The sequence below is a fragment of the Callithrix jacchus genome, chromosome 19 (assembly GCF_049354715.1).
Source record: "Callithrix jacchus isolate 240 chromosome 19, calJac240_pri, whole genome shotgun sequence".
Lineage (NCBI taxonomy): Eukaryota > Metazoa > Chordata > Mammalia > Primates > Cebidae > Callithrix > Callithrix jacchus.
This window is the reverse complement of record NC_133520.1, coordinates 51971252-51991273: the sequence shown is the minus strand read 5'-3', so window position 1 is coordinate 51991273 and position 20022 is coordinate 51971252. Positions and strand designations below refer to the sequence as shown.

General features: G+C 39.1%; 1 protein-coding gene across 8 annotated transcripts in view; it reads right to left on the bottom strand.

The window, feature by feature from the left end:
* Window positions 1-20022, bottom strand: part of PCNX2 (pecanex 2) — a 309710-nt gene that overhangs the window by 66893 nt on the left and 222795 nt on the right. For all 8 annotated transcript variants that reach the window (XM_035280793.3, XM_035280794.3, XM_035280799.3 and 5 more), the window contains 2 exons: window positions 5912-5970; window positions 2390-2605 (listed from right to left, as the gene is read on the bottom strand). In XM_035280793.3, coding sequence (XP_035136684.3) covers window positions 2390-2605; window positions 5912-5970 — 275 coding nt within the window. The remainder of the gene's footprint in view (window positions 1-2389; window positions 2606-5911; window positions 5971-20022) is intronic.

The following is a 20022-nucleotide window of genomic DNA, read 5'->3' as shown; positions in this document are numbered from 1 at the left end:
AGGAATATACTAAAAAAAAAAAAAAAAGGAAGAAAAGCTCTCAAAAGAGCTGAGATTCAGAAATTCAGAGAGCAGGACAGTTCTGTTGTATTATTGCACTGGAGACATGTATTTTCACCACCTCTCATGGCATTTTTCTGGCATCTGTGCTAAATGTAGGGGAAATATCCCTTCTGTGATTAATCTATATTGATTTATCACTATTCCCTTGCTCAATAACCTTGTCTAAATTAAATTAGATTCTCAAAATTCAGAAAAGTTCACAGAATGCACACCTTAAACACAGAACCTACTACTCAAGGAAAAAAAAAAGCTTTTGTATACATTTATTTAGGAATGTGAAAAGGCATGGATATTTGCAAAACCAATGCTAGAAATTCTCATTCAAAGAACTGAGGTAACTGATCATCTTTAGATAAGTGTTCAAGATAGGAGAAAATGACAACTTGTTTTTGGCTAAAAGATGTCCTTTTGTTCACAGTGAGGGTTTTAACAGGTATGAACTGGCTCCTGCTCACCTTTCTAGCATTACCCATAACTATTACCTGCTGAGAACCACATCGGATGACTTGGTGCTTCTTTGTCATCACACCTGCTGCTCCTTAGCAGGTAAGACCCTTCCTCTTTCTCCTCCATTGAGCTGACTCAGACTCCGACCTGACACCGTGCCTCTCCTCTGGTCCCTAATGCGGCCCTGGCAGGACACTGTCAAAACATTCATTTCATGCAACATTCATTTCACATGAGCTTCTTCCATATTTGTCTTCTCTGTGAGGCTCCCAGGATCGTAAGGTGGGGGTTTCACTTCTGTACTCCTGATTCCTTCACTAGTGCATGACATATAATCGGTGCTAAATAAATGTCCCCTGAGTAACTGTCAGACTGTACTAGCTCCTTGGTGCATTCACTCGAATGCCTCCACCACCAGACCAAAAAGTCCTATTCTTCTTCCAAGCATCCCTGTTTTAGTAAATATACCTCTGCCCATGCAGATACTTGATCTAGAAACTTGGGGGCAAGCAGAGCCTCCCCTCTCACTCACCCTCAACATCTAGCCCCTCTCTTTCCACCTCCCAGTCTCTGGCAGGGAAGCCCTGTCTCTGCCATCATCTTCTGCTTAGGTATCTACACTGCAGTCATAAATGGTTTCCCTGCTTCTACTTTTCTCTTCTCCCAGTACATTCTCCACACAGCCACCAGACCAATCTGTTAAAGTGTAGAGAGGGCCACCCATTCTCTCCTCCAGAGTTCCTGCACCGTTCCCCATAACATAGAGAATATCACATAGTTCCTGACACTGGCGGGGAGATCTCATGTTACTGGGCTTCCTGCTGGCTTATGTTAAGTTGCTGTGAGCGGTGGTCAGCCCTAGTCACTTAAGTCCTCCAAGATGTCAGGAATGCTCTGAGATGCTGCCTGACTCATGCATTTAGCAGGTGTCAGTTCCTACACTGGGGACATTCTTCTGTCCTCGCCTCTCAAGGCCTTCCTTGACCATCCCATTGAATGTGTCACCTTCTCACCCTCATCCTCTGCAGTGACTTTGGGTTCCAGAACCCTATTTACTTCCTTCATAGCACTTGCTCCAAGCTGTAATTAGTCTACCTCTTTGTTGACTTGTTTACTTTAGGTGTCCCTCACTGGAGGTAAGCTTCATCAGGTTAAGACTCTTTCATGTCACCTGTCCATTGCATCTCCAGCATTAAAACACTGCCGGATACAGAGGAGGTGTCCAGAAAACACGCAGTGAGTAAAGGAATAAACAATGAGGGAGAAGGCAACAAAGTACATCACTATGACACTCTCTGCATCCCACATAACGCCAGGTCCTGATTTGCGGGAAAACTGGGGTTACATTTTCAAGATTCAGACACCCTCAATAACCATAAAGCAATGAGAATTTATGAAGTACCTTCTAGATGATCTCATTTAAACCACATAGCAACATTATACGGCAGCCATTCACATTATTATATTGCAGATAGGAAAGAAAAGCTCAAAGACCTTAAATGATCTGCACAAACAGACCCCCAACACCTGTAATCCACAGAATGGGGTCTGGCTGACTCCGTTTGGAGCCCAGCTACTCCCCACAATCTTCTGTGGCTTCTGAGTTTTTCCAAGAAGGATTCAAATCAATACCCAGATTCGCCAATAAATCAGTTTCTTGGTTTGCTAATCCACAAGTTTACATGCCATTATATGTTTTATGTTTTTATTCCTTCGGCTGACTAGAGTTTATTTATATGAAGATAATGGTAGGAAGGTCTCTTTCAGCAGGAAGACATTAAGTTTTTCCTGTGTAATGGTGACTTCTTCTTAAAGTTTTGCTTGATAATTAACTCAAGCAACCAACTTTAAACAATTTCCACAATGAAGAAATTCTTACCTCTGAATTCTAGTCCTCGAAGTTGAAAGGTGACAAGACCATTTCCAATTTCAATCAGGTGAACAAAGGCATTGAGGTCATCTGAAGCCAAAATAAAGCAATCGCCAGAGCTGTAGTTGCCCCAACGACCAAGAACTAAGTCTCCACAGAGGGACTCCTGGAGGGTCCTTGTCAAGTGTTCATAAAAAATGGAATTGAGGTTGTTGTCATCATTCCCTAAAGGCAGACAAGAAATATGATCAGCGAATGCCTACTCCCTGCTGTGTACCCAGATCTAGGAAACAGGGAGCTGTCATCTGATTAAGGGTAACATCAGACTCTATGTATACATAAAAGAGAAAAAATCTGTTCTTTGACATGTTAGTAGATTATATGAGAACATCCTATTTTTCCCTCTATATTCTTTCTGTACAATTTAAAGGCAATAAGCAGCATCAATTTATATATATATATATATATATATATGCTATAATATATAATACAATTATTTCTAGTATTACTTGTTATATGCAAATATATATTTTACATGTTATATAACATGCTATACTATATAAAAATGGATGCCATTTGTTCTTAAACTATATATAAATTAAAAATTCAGGTTTAGAATAATTTATGTAGGGTAGAATTCATCCACTGTAGTGTACTAGTCTATGAGTCTTGAGAAATGCATGTAGTCATATAACCAGCACTTAGAATAATGCGTTCAACCGTTGTATATATGAGTTTGTTCTGTTTCACCTTTGAGTAATATCCCTCTGTATACATTTTCTACTATTTGTTTATCCATTCATCAGCTGAAGGGCACCTGGGTTGTTTCCATTTTGGTGTTTATGGGTAAAACCACTACCAAAGTTATGAATAGGAGTTTGTGTGAATATGACTCTCCCCGTTTCTTTTAAGTAAACGCTTAGGCATGGGACTGCTGTTTTCCAAAGTCCCTGTACCCTTTCTGCATTTCCCCAGCAGTGACTGAGAGCTCTAATTCTGCATCCTTGCCAGGACTTGGAACTGCCCATTACTGCTTGTTTGTTTAACTTTGGCCATTTTAATTGGGTGGATAAAGACATCCAAGGAAGGTGAAGGAGGAAGCATCAAAGGAGAGGGAATGATGAAATACTTTGTTTCCCCGTAGAAAGCTAGGGGTGTGTGTTGAGTGGGGGTGAAATTGGGAGTGTGTAGTGCATTTCCCATATCATTCCTGCTGAGCTCTGACTCTTTTCCTCCCTTTTACACCATCTCTCAAGATGAGGGATATAATATTTTTTAAACAGAAGATTGGATAACATGGAAAGTCTTCCTGGTCTGTGGTCCTGTGGGTGGAGCAAGCATTGGGAAAAGCCTAGGAAAAAAGTTCACCTTCATGACTTTTATTTTAGGACCAGTTTTTCTTTGGGAGAGGAAATTATGGCTCTGGAGAGCCAGAGACATAGTTGTCCCAAAGAGGAAATGCCTAAAGCAAAACTCAAGGCTCCCTTCTGGATTGTCCATTTGAGTGGAGACAGAGATTCTGGGAGGTCAGAGATGAGGGCTGCAGATCTGACCGAAGCATCCCTGCTTTGTATCCATGGGAACTGGGGCACAATCAGGGTGCAGAGGGCAGGGGATGGTATAAGAAGGTGAAGATGCCCCAAGGCACTTACATAAGGAAGATCACCAATCTGCCTCTAAGACATCTACAGAATAACACTATCAGATTATGAATATCTTTGCTGGGTACTCATGACAGTTGAAACCTGAATCGAAATTAGAGTATTTACAACCTAATTATGATTAATGGAAAGAAACTGTTCTGTGGGCTGAGTCATGCCACGTAGTCTAATAAAGTATCAGTATGCTTAATCTTCTATGCAGATGAAGCCTCCTTCACCTGCACTATATTCATTTTCTCTGATGAAGCAGCATGCATCCTGAGACACTAATTAAAGATTACTTTCAGTCTCTGGCACTTTGAAAGGAAAGGCCTGAATGAGAGAATTAGCCTTTGCTTAATTGTTCAAACTGTTCAATGTTTAAATAAAACAAAACAAATAAAATCACTAAAAGTAGAGATTCTTGGGAGGCCGAGGCGAGTGGATCACGAGGTCAAGAGATGGAGACCATCCTGGTCAACATGGTGAAACCCCGTCTCTACTAAAAATACAAAAAAAAATTAGCTGGGCATGGTGGCGCGTGCCTGTAATCCCAGCTACTCAGGAGGCTGAGGCAGGAGAATTGCCTGAACCCAGGAGGTGGAGGTTGCGGTGAGCCGAGATTGTGCCATTGCACTCCAGCCTGGGTAACAAGAGTGAAACTTCGTCTCAGAAAAAAGCAGAGATTCGGGCCGGGCGCGGTGGCTCAAGCCTGTAATCCCAGCACTTTGGGAGGCCGAGGTGGGTGGATCACGAGATCAACAGATCGAGACCATCCTGGTCAACATGGTGAAACCCCGTCTCTACTAAAAATACAAAAAATTAGCTGGGCATGGTGGCGCGTGCCTGTAATCCCAGCTACTCGGGAGGCTGAGGCAGGAGAATTGCCTGAACCCAGGAGGCGGAGGTTGCGGTGAGCCGAGATCGCGCCATTGCACTCCAGCCTGGGTAACAAGAGTGAAACTCCGTCTCAAAAAAAAAAAAGCAGAGATTCAACTCAGGGCATCTCCTTAGAACACATTGACCACACATCTGCATAATTAGATTAAAATAAGACAGCAATTATGATTAACAGCACAATGTGCTTGGGAACCTGTCCCTCTGCCTTATATCAATAGCCTTGTAACACCACAGTCCCACAGCTGCACCTCAGATGTCTACATCCCCTCCTCCCTCATTGTACTGACATGAAGTTCAAGAAAAAATAAGCCTGTCTTTCCATGTATCTCAAATGTCAAATTCTGCTTTCAAATTAATCAGGTATAATATGCAATTCAAATATAGATAATGAGAATGATACAATTGTTCCGAGACAGATTTTGGGGCACAAAGAAGGGAGTGAGGAGGATAAAATAGAGAACAGTCAAAATTTGCATTCTAATATGAGGAAAGAAGAAATGGAATGGTTAAAAAAGGAGATTGATTATGGAAAGAAAAAGGTAAAATAATTTTCTAGCAGGTAAATCCTTCCATAGCTTAATGTTGACCAAACTTTTCGCAAGCTTCTAGATCCTGGATCCTGGAAGAGTTTGCCTTTAAGGACATTATAACGCTGACGTTTTTCCAAGAAATTTTTTTTTCTAAAAAATGAATCTCAAGATTTATAGTCTGTGTTTGAGGGTTACTACATATGAACCAAAATGTCTTTATTAACAGAGTTACCCAATACTGAGCAAGCTCCTAATCAATTCTAAATAACGGAGCAATGCATTGTTAAACCAAATCAGGGTGCTTGATCAGTCTACCTGCACAGTTTTGTTCCACAGTTAACATATTAACTAAGATGTGCATTGTCTCCACAATGATTTTAAAGGGAGTACTTAATTCTTCCTTTTGAGAATCCATCCACATAATAATAAATAGTTTAATAAGAGAGACGAGATCTTCTTACCTGGATCCCTTTCAATCTGGACTGCCAGTCTTGTGTTGGAATTATCCACTCGCCTTGTACTAGAAGAGGCCACAAAAGGGTAAAAGGTCATGATTAGATCCCCACAAGAGGAAAAGCTGGTTTACAGAATCAGCTGCATGAGTAGAAAATGCAAAGGCAATAGAGCTCACAGGTTAAGATGATTGCTGTAATTTTACCATGCTGCAGGAAGAAAGGAGTCTCATAATAAGAAATAGAGGGAGCAGTGCAAGAAACACATGGAGAGGAGAGATGAGTAGTTATCTGATTAGGAGAGAATGGCCTTAGGTCTTAATCAATTTGGAGCACCAGATCTGCAGAATCAAAGCAAGTATTTAGGCCAAGCACAGTGGCTCATGCCTGTAATCCCAATACTTAGGGAGGCCGAGGCAGGCGGATCACTTGAGGTCAGGAGTTTGGTACCAGCCTGGCAAACGGTGTGAAACCCCATCTCTACTAAAAATACAAAAAAGATCAGCAGGGTGTGGTGGTGCACTGCTGTAATCTCAGCTACTTGGGAGGTTGAGGCAGGAGAGTCACTTGAAACCGGGAGGTGGAAGTTGCAGTGAGCCGATATCGTACTACTGCACTCTAGCTTGGGTGACAGAGTGAGACACTGCCTCAAAAGCAAAAACAAAAAAAACCTGCCAGTGTAATGCCACCCAATTTCAGAACTTGAGAACAGTGTCCACATAGGTATCTTTCTCTTCAAATTGATTCGAGGAAATTGCGGTGAGTAGTCAACATCTCTACCACTTGGTTTCAAGAGTTGGGTATACTCTTACAGACCTTTCTTAGGTTGAACCATGAGAATTAAAGCTCTCAGATCATCTGCAGCCATGGTAACAAGTGGTCACTAGAACCAGCTTTGAACCTATTTAATCACAAAAACACCTCTCAGTGCACAGCCTTTGTAAGGCAGCCAGTCCATGGCTTCTGAGAGCCAACTCACTGCAGACTCCTGAGGGGCAACTGATGAACAACAGGTTCTTCAAGTAACCTCCTATACAGATGCTGTCAACCCGCATATGCCCCCAAAACCTCAGCAGTCCTTGAACTCCACACATCCCCAAAACCCTTTGTAAGTGCAGCGATCTGCTCTGCTTGGAGAGGCTATGCCTCTACCTTGGTCCTTTTCTTTCCAATATTGAGTGGTGGTCTTTAAAGAATGAAGTATGAAATTGACGTCAAGCCTATGAAATTGATAGTCATCTGTTTATTATCACCTACAAAATGGCAATTTCAAATGGTTAAATCTGATATATTAGCCATTAAGAAAGGACTTCTTACACATATATCAGCATCACACATAGCGTTTACTTAAAGATTTGGGCATAATGAAAGTCCCACTGACAATTGAAAGCCTGGTCTTGAACACACCTGGCTCCTGCCTTTTCTATTAGTCTGCCCTTTGCTTTCTTTGCTCCAACCCTGTTGGCTTTCCTTTTCCACACCTTCAACATGCCCACATCTTTTAGTCCTGATGCTCCCTCCTCTCCAGGAGGCTTTGCAAATGTTCCCTCTACTTGGGGATCCCTGTCCATTCCCACTCATTTTCCTCATTGACTCCTCTCATTCTTCAAGTCTCAGCTCACGTTTCACCTTCTCAGGGAAGCTGCCTTGACTCCTGCTCCGCGTGAGACTCCTTTGTCGTGTTCTCTTTCATGCATTGTACTTGTACATCTCTTTTGGAGCCCCTGTCAAGGCTCCAAAACAATGACAGCTAATATTTATGTAGCACTTGCTTGGGTCATGTGCCTGTACTAAGTACTTGATATGTATTAACTTATTATTGCCTTAAAATGACTCTCTGAGGTAGGTACTCATTATACCCATTCTCAAAGAGGATGAGGCGGAGGCACAGAGAAATTAAGTAGAGTGCCCAAGGTCATAGATCTAACAGGTGTATAGGCAGAATACAACCTAGGGAGGCTGGCTCTGGAGCCTTTACACCATATCATACATCTCTTTGTGTAATTATCTTATTATATCTGACTCTTATTTCAGCCCCTAAGTACCATGAGAGTACGTTTGTTGCTCACGTCTGGCACATAGCAGTCACTCAATAAATATTTGCGGCATAAGTCATTGAATGGTCAAAGATAAGGCTACTTCTGAGGTTTCTGTCCTTGCAATATTTGCTAAGAAGAAAGAAGACCAGCTGCCAGTCAATGCTGCATATGTGGCTTATGTTTAAATATGATCATTGACATATTCTGTATAATTTAATAAATGACAAGCACTTGTCAGAAATGGTGCTTAAGAAGAAACCTAAAATGCAGACTTCTTTTGTGAACACGTCTATTGGGAATCAAAACAGATAAAAAGATATTTGGATGGAACTACAATTTGAATAAATGAAATGGCTTGTCTCCAGAAAAAAAAAGTATTATTTCTGTTCCCGTTGTGTCTTAGACATTTGAGAACCATCTAGGCAAGATCCTGTTGAGTTCTGTGATTCTACACATGGGCTGGAGAGAAGAAATACTGTGTTACATTTCAGAAAGGCTGTTAACCCCAGCACGTTGTTCTATTACAGCTTCAGTTTTCCTCACAAATACTCTCATAGCAGCTTTGAAAGATAAAAGATCTCAGGGTAGCAGAAAATAGAGCAAACAACAAAACTATTTGTAATGAAGGCTGAAATCCCATGTCTGCATAGTTAGTCTCTAAATGGAATTTTAATTTCACCTTAAGACCTACCATAAATGGAATTTTCAGCAGCAGAATAAACAATTTTTAAAGGAGGATTAAGACAAAAGAAAGTCATTTACTAAACTCCTTAGGGAACTAAAACACCTTCTAAAACTATGTTCACTGGAAAGCTACCTTTTCAGAAGCCTGTAGAATACAGTGTAAATTCTGATGAGCAAAAACTAAGCTAAGCTGTCTGTGTACCCTGAGGACCTCTGGCTCTCCACATATTCTCTAAGAAGGTGGACTGTCAGCCACACTGGCTAATTTGAGCTTTTCTCCAATGCTTTCATCCTGTAAAGTTTTTGCTTACCCTTCAAAGGTGCTAATTAGCTCAGTAATTGGATTTCTGCCTTAACTGTCCAATCACATAAACATCAGCTCTGTAGCTCAAAGAGGAAACAGGGCTTATAACTCACTCCCCAATCTCAGTGGGAACATGCAATCCTGGTACACATTAGGCATGTGTCCGCATGCATACTCTTCTTAGCATTTGCCTGAAAAAGTCACTGTGCAGAGCTGGGTAATGCTGTCCTGAGCACCACAGAACAAGAGTCATGTAACCGGTCTCTCCAGAGAAGCTGACTTACTGAGAAGCACCCCTCTCTTACGCTAATATGAAATGCAGACAGCAGGGCTGGCTTCTCTTTAAACTTGGCCTTCTCACCCCCTGGTCAGTCTCTCTACGTCAAGCACTTTCTTTCTCAGTTTCATCTCAGCAACTTAAATAACTTAAAACTAATTTTCTATATTGATAATGCTTCAAATTCCCCTTTGTCAGTACACACAATCTATGGTAAAAGTTGTCTCATTTTTTGGTGAGGGAATATTGCTGGCTGGAGTAGGGAGTTTGATGGGGGTCTGTTCATACTGCAAATCCTAGATGGAGTTAAAAATAGACTGTAATTCTATCCATAGGCAGGGAAACCTTAAAGAAATCCGAACAATGAGAAGGCAGCCAGAGTTTAAATACAAGGGCATTGTCTCCTTTAAAACGGATTATACACACAAGGTATAGCTGGGTTTGTTTTTCCACGTTTCATTGCTGCTGCCACTAACAATTGTATTAGTTCTTGCAAAGGCAGTGGCACTCTGCTGTCACCATGCAGCTCAGAATAATTTGCATGAGACATTTCCTGAGGACATACTGCTGTACAGTACTCAGGGTGGGCACTGCCCGTGGCCAGACCCTTCAGGTGACCTCCAGCTTTACTGGGCCTGGGTTTGACTTTTCTTACATTTGCCCTGTAAGACCACAAAGCATAGCTCAGTTTGGCTGTTTCTTTGCTCAAGTTTGGCAGATGATCTTGGGTAAAAATGGCTATGAGCGTTGGGTGTTTTCCTTCTACTGGATTTTGATATGAATTTTTAGTACTTCGAATGTTTTGAGCACCAACAACTTTGAATTTTAAGAAAATTTTGTTGGTTCTTTACTTTATATTTCTTTTTGTTGTTGTTTTTTCTGTTTTGTTTTGTTTTTTTTTTTTTTGAGACAGAGTCTTACTCTGTCACCCAGGTTGGAATGCAGTGGCGCGATCTTGGCTCCTTGCACCTCTGCCTCCTGGGTTCAAGCGATTCCCCTGCCTCAGCCTCCAGAGTAGCTGGGACCACAGGCATGTGCCATTACACCAGGCTAATTTTTGTATTTTCAGTAGAGATGGGGTTTCACCATGTTGGCCAGGATGGTCTCAATCTCTTGACTTCGTGATCTGCCTGCCTTGGTCTCCCAAAGTGCTGGGATTACAGAGGTGAGTCACCACACTCAGCCCTTTCTTTATATTTCACCCAGTTTTCTTTAGTTGCCCCCACTAGGGAAAATTGGTTATAAATACCTAGCATGTCATTCCTAGAAACTGAACTACTATTGTAATTTGTAAGAATTATGAAAGGGTGGGCTCCTGTATAATTGCCTATTATATAATCAGTGTTTCTCCATACTCCACGGGCACCTGAAAAGGTTTCTTTCATTATCTGTATGTAAGTGTGTTTGTGCAGGTGTGTGCACATGCATGTGTGTATGTGTTGTATGTACGTTGAATGTAATATATATATCAAAGTTATGTTATTAATTATGTTATTTATATCTTCTATATCCTTATCTAATTTTTGATCACTCGATTGGTCATGAACTAAGAAAAGTGAGTCCTATTTTCTACCACTACCGTGTTTCTATTTTTTTAAATAAAATTGCCTTTTTTTCCTTATTAGTTTTGCTATGTGAATTAATGCATTGCTATTGATAGCTTATATTTAAACTGTGAATTTTAGTCTTTGGCATTATGAAATGTTTTTAATCCTAATGGCTTTTGTCACAAATACATCTGTGTTTAATATTAGGCCACAACAGTAGCTTTAATTTGTTTGCACTTGCAAAATGCTTTCACTTATTCTTTTATTTTCAGCTTTTCCAAGTCACCATCTTTAAGGTGTGTCTTTTAATTGGGTGCCCAGGAAGATGTATTTGGTCACAATCCATCTTCATTTTTTGTTATTATGCTTTCTAATTGTTTCTTTGATTTTTAAACACATTACACTATAGTCTGATTATAAAATCATAAAGACAATACTACAGAATCAGAAATTATAAGACAATACTGCAAAAAACTTTGTGCCAATAAATTTGAAAACATAAATGAAATAGGTAATCTCCTATAAAAGTGTAACATACTAAAAGTTACTGCAGAATAAGAACAAAACGAGAGACTGGGTACGGTGGCTCATACCTGTAATCCCAGTCATTTGGGAGGCTGAGGTGGATGGATTACTTGAGGTCAGGAGTTTTGAGAGCAACCTGGCCAACATAGTGAAACCCTGTCTCCACTAAAAATACAAAAATTAGCTGGGCATGGTGGTGCACCATTGTAGTCCCAGCTACTTGGAAGGCTGAGGCAGGAGAATCACTTGAACTTGGGAGGCAGAGGCTGAAGTGAGCCGAGATTGTGCCACTGCACTCCAGCCTGGGTGACAGAGCAATACTCTGTCTGAAAAGAAAAGAAAAGAAAAAAAGAAGAATAGCCCTGTAACTATTAAACAAACAGAATCAGAAGGTAATTACCCAAACATGGCTGGACATGGTGGCTCACGCCTGTAATCCCAGCACTTTGGGAGGCTGAGGCAAGTGGATCATTTGAGGTCAGCAGTTTGAGACCAGTCTGACCAACATGGTGAAATCCCATCTCTACCTAAATTACAAAAAACGTTAGCTGGGCATGGTGACACGTCTGTAGTCCCAGCTACATGGGAGGCTGAACCTGGGAGACAGAGGTTGTAGTGAGCCAAGATCGTGCCAATGCGCTCCAGCCTGGGAGATAGAGTGAGATTCTGTTTCCAAAAAAAAAAAAAAATACCCAAACATACAAAAATACAAATATTTGATGAGAGTGATTTAAGAAAAAGGAATAAAGCTGAAGGAATAAAGAGAGGCAGGAAGAGAAAATGAGAGTGGAAGAGAGAAAAGCGATATAATACAAGTTAGCTGTACTGAAAAATAGGAGTACAACTACATATTACTCCATTGTTGCTGTGTAGAATTCTTCTACTGGTAATACATACTGTTATTAATTAGTATACATTCTTTCTGTTGCTTCTGAATGCTTTTAAGATTTTTTTTTTTGTTATTAGTGCTCTGAAACCTCACTATTTTGTGTAGAAATGTGAATTTATTTTAGTTTATTATGATCATGACTTAGATTCCTGATTCAGAGGATTCGTGTCTTTCATCAATTTTGAAAATTTTCTATTATTTTCTATGAAAATTGTGCTTCTCCCTATTTGTTTTATGCCTTCTTCCAGGAACTTCTAGACTTCTAGTTGACATTTTTCATTTTGTCCTCCAAGTCTCTTAATTTCTCTGAAATATTTCTCATTTCTTTATCTTTCTCTCTTTCATTCTTGCTGATTTTCTTAGATTGACTGCTTTCTAGTTTAGCTGTGTTTAATTTACTGTTTAACTTGTCTATTATACTATACATTTTAATGACTATACATTTGTTTTTATGAGTCATTCATTCCAATCTGTCATTTTTTTCGTAACATCTTGGCATTTTAGTTTTATTTCTTTTTATACAACTTTTTATTGTAAATACATATGATTATTTCTTTACTTATCTTTAGCTTTGGAGAGTCAAAATCTGCTATTTGTTTCATTTCCTGATTCTTGTTTATGATGAATATTTTTCTCTTTTATTCTGTAGTACTGGATCAAAAGTTCCTTTCCAGTCAGTTTTTATTGTGGAATTAGTTGAAGATATGTCATGTTCTTTAAGAATAATTTTACACTGACTTCATCAGGAACTCTAGGGATATTACACACCAGTACCATTTCTGTGTTAACTTCTCAATGTGAGAATTTCCAAATATGGATAGTATAGTTTTGAACTCCAAACCCACATGTAACAAAAGATTAGGATTGTCCATTCGCAATGGAGACTTGTCCCACTCTTCCCTCTCTCTGACCAATTGAGATTCCTTGTTCTTTCTCTATGTTGGGTATTTCACATCTTAATGATGGAGAAGACCTTCAGGGCTCCAGCTTTATGTGGAAGTCTCCGTTGAAACTTTCTGCTTCTGTAGGACTAAGACTTCATAACCTAGCCTGCCATAGATTTCAAAATGTCAGCCCCTATGTTACTGAGACCCACAGCCCTGACCCACCACTCACCCCAGTCTCCCCAGGCAGTGATAGTGGGTTTTGCTGTTTTCTGTTCCCTCTTTCTTTCTAGCCCTTGGGAATTTTCTAACTTTCTTGTTATGCTCAAACATATATCTAGAAGGAATTTTACCACCTATGAGTTTTTGATACTTTTAGCAGGTGTGGAAGTTTTGAGATTATCTAATCTTGCTACAGCTCAGGAACTGAAAACTTCCAGACCAAATTTTCATGAAGAAAAGATAATATAAGTTAACCATACTGAAAATAGGAGTACAACTACATATTACTCCACTGTTGCTGTGTAGAAGTCTTCTGTTGGTCTTTGTGAGTTTTAGTCTTTTTAGTTTTAGTTATACCCCTTTTTAGTTTTAGTCTTAGTTATACAACTTTTCAAACTAATTAAGGTAAAAAACTAAAGTTTTTTTTTTCATTTTATGCTTACAAAGCTTGCTGAGTTTTATATCACTCTCTCCACAAGGATTTTATCATGACAGGGTCTGAATCAACATTCTATCTCTCTGTTTACATTCCCTGAATGCTTTGCTGGTCTCCTCTATTCTCCTACTAGATAAACTCAGCAACCACACTGTGTTCAGCCTACCTCAAGGTGAAGTTTCTAGGATTCTGTGTAAATATACAAATGTGCTCACAGGCAGCCAAACGGGCATAATGAAGCAATTCTCTTACCTCCTAATTTATTCTAAAAGTCTATTTCCTGAAAGCTTTGAGGCCTGCAATGAAAGAAGACCCTATACAGAATATTGGTATCCAAAAGATTATATTGTCATAATGCCATATGAATCTGCAGTAGAGAAAGCTAAGCATGAATAAGAACAACGAATACATGCAGATTGATTGTATTCTTCTGGAAAGATGGAGTTGGTGTATTTTTCCTTATTCCTCTACTTGGTACAACTAAAACCCTGAATTTTACATATAATAAAAATACCTTCTGAAAGGTAAAAGGAAAAAGCAGACCATCTGGGCATCATGGGATCCAAAGAAAAACACTGTGGTAAGTTTCTCTGTTTTTCTTTTTGCCTCATATAGCCCAGAAACACCTAGAGAAGCAAAAGAAGAAAATAAAGGATCAACAAACCCCTGATCTGTCAAGCCTGAGACTCAGGAAAGGCACAGCCTAACAAGACAGAAAACTGTAGGTCATAACACCTCTGTAACAGCCAAATTCCACAGATAAAACCATAGCCTTATGCCTACCTGCACCAGTGACAGCAGAAGGAGGGAGACAAATTCCTAGGAAGACAGGGGTGGGTCCCTGGTGAAACCTGACCTTCAAACCAAAGACAAATTAAAGCCTGAAAACGAAGCTGTCAGTTCTGGGTAAAGTCCCCGACTGCAGTGAGAATTTCCTCCATGCCTTTCAGCCAATTGAATGGTGCTTTTTCCAGGTTGCTCATTGACCAATCAGCAGGTACTCACCCATTCTGAGCCCATAAAAACCTGGGACTCAGCCATACTTTGGGATACCCACCTTCGGGTAGCGGCTACCCATTTTACGTACCCTCTCCACTGAGAGCTGTGTGTCACTCGATAAAGCTCTTTTCTGCCTTGCTCACTCTCTGATTGTCTGCATAACCTCATTCTTCTTGGACATGGGACATGACCCTGGGACCTGCCAAATAGTGGGTGCAAAAAGGGCTGTCACACATCCCTGGCCAGCTCTCTGAGCTGTGGGCAGTGGCATGCTCCTGTTCACTGGACCAAGAAAAAAGAAGAGCTGTGATCCTTCTGGGAGCCCAGACCTCTGGGCTTTCTGAGCCAGAGCTGTGACATAGCTATCAAGTTCCCTTGGGGCTTCCTCCAGTTGCTGGTGTCTCTGAGTTTTTGGGTTCCATCATGTTCCCTTTGTCCAGCGACTGGCACTTAAGGCAGAAGCTGTCTGTGGTATGCCTGGTCCAGTTGCAGACTCACATGGACCAGGCATCTGTGCTGGCACCTGGAGCTGCCTGCCTGGCCCCACTGCAGCAACCTGTGTGCCTGGCTGTGTGCTGTGGTCAGACCTCACACCTGCTTGCCCACACACCCCTCACCATTCTGCATTGGATGTGGGATCCACGCCAGTAGCACAAGCCAAGCACAGCCTGCTGGGCTGAATGGTCAGAGCCATACCAGAGGTGCTGTCTGTGGAGTCTTCTGCTGGTGAAGCAGGCCCCCAAAGAATCCCGTCACCAGCAAAGACTGAGTGAGAATCCTAGACTTCCTCCCTTGCCAGCCAATAATGAGGTGCCCCTTCCCCTCTTGCTGAGGTGGTATCAAAAGAGACTGAGTTCGGACTTTCATAATTTTCCTGGGTAAGGAGACCACATGGGAGCAGTAATGAGGTACTAGTATCCCTCTCATTCAGGAAAGTATCCATAAAGGCTTAGTGGGGAATCTGAACTCCCACCCCTTATCAAGCAATAACAAGAAACTTTCCACCTTCTCTCATCTCAGGAGTCAATAGAGGCTGAGTAGGGAACCTGGACTTCTAATCCCAGCTGAAAGTATCAAAGCAGCAGCCCCTTTTCTCCTGCCAGAATGGTGTCAGAAACAGCTAGCTAAAACAAAAGTGTAAATATTATCCAGAGACTCATAATACATAATAGCACCCAAAATGTACAGAGTTCAATAGAAAACTACTTACAATCAGAAACAAACAAGAAGATCTTGAAAGGAATTTAAGAAGACAATAGATGCAAAAATTGAGATGACAAAATTATTTGACAAATATTTTAAATTACCAATCATAAAAATGTTTCAATGAGCAATTAAGATCACTTGAAATAAATGAAAAAAGAGAGCTTCAGCAAAAAGAAAAAAAAAGAGAAAGTCTTGACAAGGAAATAGAAGATATAAAGAGGAATCAAACAGATATTTTATAAGTGAAAACTACAATAATTAATTTTTTTTTGAGACAGCATCTTACTCTGTCATCCATCCAGGCTGGAGTGCAGTGGTGCCATCTCAGCTCATTGCAACCTTCGTCTCCAGGGTTCAAGTGATTTTCCCACCTCAACCACTGGGACTACAGGTGTGTGCCACCACACTTGGTATTTTAGTAGAGATGGGGTTTCATCATGTTGGCCATGCTGGTCTTGAATTCCTGAGCTCAAGCAATCAGAGCACTAGGATTACAGGCATGAGCTGCAGTGCCCGGCAAATAACTAAAATTTTAAAAATGAAGTCCCCAACAGCAGAATAAATGGAAGATAAAAGAATCAGTGAACTGGAACACAGAACAATAGATTGTTGTTTGCAGTCTGAACAACAGAGATAAAATAGACTGAAGAAAAAAATGAACAAAGTCTCCAAAACCCATGGGACTATAATTAAAGAACAAAAATCAGGGTCCCATAAGGAGAGATGTTGGAAATAAAGTTGAAGAAATTCACACCAAAACACATTATAGTCAAGCTTCTAAAATCTAAACACAAAGAAAAGCTCTTGAAAGCAGCAAGAAAGAAACACCTTATCTACAGGGGAAAAATTCTGAATTATTGCAGATTTCTTACTAGAAACCATAGAGGTTGGGAAAAAAGAGCACAACATGTTTTTAAGTGCTGAAAGAAAATAGTTGTCAGCCTAGATTCCTATATACAGTGAAGATATCCTTTTGGAATGAAGAAAATTTCATTCCAAGATATTCTTAAAGGAAGAAAAACTAAGAGACTATGTCAACAGGTGTTCTACCCTGAAATAGTAGGTAAAGAATGTTCTCTAAGAAAAGAAAAAAAGAAAGAAAAGAATGAAAATTAAGACATAAAGAAGGAAAAAAAACCACAGTAAGCAAAAGTATGGGTAAATACAATAGACGTTCTTCTCAAGTGTCTTCTAAATTATGGTTAATGGTTGAATAAAAAATTATACAGTTGTTAATATCATTCTAAATGTACATAGAGAAAATATTCATAAAAGGACACAAAAAGACTTCTATACTTCATTTGAAAAGGTTAAATGACAGCACCAATAGACTTTGATCAATTATTTATATATCATGTAATACCTAGAGCAACCACTAAAAGATACACTCACAAATATATTATTTATTTAATAAACCAAAATGGAATTCTGAAAAATGTTCAAGAAACACATAAGAATCAGGAAAAAATAAGTGGAAATTACAAACAGAGCAAACAAAAAATTTGGTAATGCATATAAGCCCTAATATGTTAATAATTACACCAAACATAAATAAACCAAGACAAATTAGCAAGTAGATTAAAAAACTATGACCTATGCTGCCTACAAGAAATACACTTCAAATATGGTAACATAGCCCAACTGAAAATAAAAATGACGAATATATACTATGTAAACATTAATCAAAGAAATGACTATGGCTATGTCAATAAGATAAACTAGACTCCACAACAAAGAAATTTGCTAAAGACAGAAATGAACATTGTGTCATAAGAGGGTTAATCTACCAAGAAAACACATCAGTTCTAAATATGTTTAAGTTAAACACTCAATTGCAAAATATGTGAACCCAAAACTGATAGAACTGAAAAAGCAGACAAATCCACAATTATGGATGGAGACCTCAACACCCATGACTTAACAACTGATAAAAAGACCAGACAGAAAATCAACAATAATAAAGATGAATTCAATGACACTATCAACCAACATTACCAACATCAACATTTATCGCTCACTCCACCCAACAACAGTAGACTCCACATTCTTTTCAAGTGCCCACAGAGAGTGTACCATGATAGACCATTTTTCTGGGATATAAAATGATCTCCACAAATTCTTAAAAAGTGAAATCATACAGAGTTTGTTCTCCAACCATAACGAACTTAAACTAGAAATACATATCACAAAGAAAACAAGAAAATATCCAAACATTTGGAAACTGAACAACATAATTCTAAATAAACCATGGATCAAAGATAAAGTTTCAACAGAAATGGACACACACACACACACACACACACACACACACACACACGAGAGAGAGAAGAAACAGAAATACATTGAACTGCAAGAAAATGGAAATAAAGATATCAAGATTTGTCTAACAAAGCTAAAGCAGTGTTGAAAGAGAAATCTACAGCACTAAATATATACATTAGAAAGAATATCAAATTCACAGTCTATGGTCCCACCCCAAGAATCTAGAAAAAGAAGAGCAAAGAGATCCCAAAGCAAGCACAAGAAATGAAATAAATAGCAAAAACTGGTGGAATTGAAAAATAAATGAGAAAATCAAAGAGCAAAGAGCTGGTTCTTTGAAAATATCAATTAATAACACTGACAAATCTCTAGCCAAACTGACAAACAGGAGACAAAACACAAATTACAAATAACTGTACATACTACAGACCCTCCAGGTATCAAAAAGATAGCAGGGAATATTACAAATATTTTTATATGCATGAATTTTACAATCTAAATGAAATGGACCAGTTCCTCAAAAAAAAAAAAAAACCAATTACCATAACTTGCCCATTATGAAATGCATAATTTAACAGTCTGGTAACTATTAATGCCATTTAACTAGTAACTTAAAAACTCCCCACAAAATGAATCTCCGAGCTCTGAAGGCTTCACTGAAGAATTCTACCCCATGTTTAATAAAGAACTAACAACAATTATACTTAACCTCTTTTAGAAATTATAAAAAGAAGAGACAGTTTCCTATTTATTTCATGAAGCTAGTATTACCCTGATATAAAAACCTGACAAAAACAGTATGAAAAAATAAAATTAAAGATAAATATCTTCCATGAATACAAATCCAAAAATCCTTAAAAATATATTAGCAAACAAAATTCAGCAATATATAAAAATAATTATATACCACGACAATGTGGGCTTATTCCAGGGATGCAAGGCTGGTTCAATGTACAGAGAAATCAGTCAATATAATCCACTATACCTCACACGGTAAAGAAGAAAAATCACACATTCACATAGATAAACATAGAAAAAAGCAACTGACAAGACTCTTATGATTTCTTTTTTTAGAAAACTCTTAGAAAAATAGAATTAGATGGGACTTTCTTCACTTGATAAAGACCATCTATAAAAGCCTACAGCAACGCTGTACTTAATGGTGACAAATTGAATTCTTTCCCCATGAGATTGGAAAAATGGCAAGGATGTCCACTTTAGCTGCTCTTATTCTTTTTATTTATTTTTTAACTTTTAAGTTCAGGGCTATATGTGCAGACTTGTCATATAGGTAAATTTGTGTCATGAGGGTTTGTTGGACAGATTATATCATCACCCAGGTATTAAGCCTAGTACCCATTAGCTACTTTTCCTGATACTCTCCCTCCTCTTACCCTCCACCCCCTGATAGGTCCCAGTGGATGTTTTTCTACTTTCTGTGTCCATGTGTTCTCATAATTTACCTCCCACTTACAAGTGAACATGAAGTATTTGGTTTTCTGTTTCTGTGTTAGTTTGCTAAGGATAATGGTTTCCAGCTCCATCCATGTTTCTGCAAAGGAGATGATCTCATTCTCTTTATGGCTTCATAGTATCCCATGGTATATATGGACCACATTTTCTTTATCCAGCCTAACACTGATGGGTATTTAAGTTGATTCCATGTCTTTGCTACTGTGAATAGTGCTGCAATGAACATACACGTACGTATGTCTTAATGATAAACTGACTAATATTCCTTTGGGTATATACCCAGTAATGGGATTGCTAGGTCAAATGGTATTTCATTTTTAGGTCTTTGAAAATCACCACACTGTCTTCCACAATGTTTGAACTAATTTACACT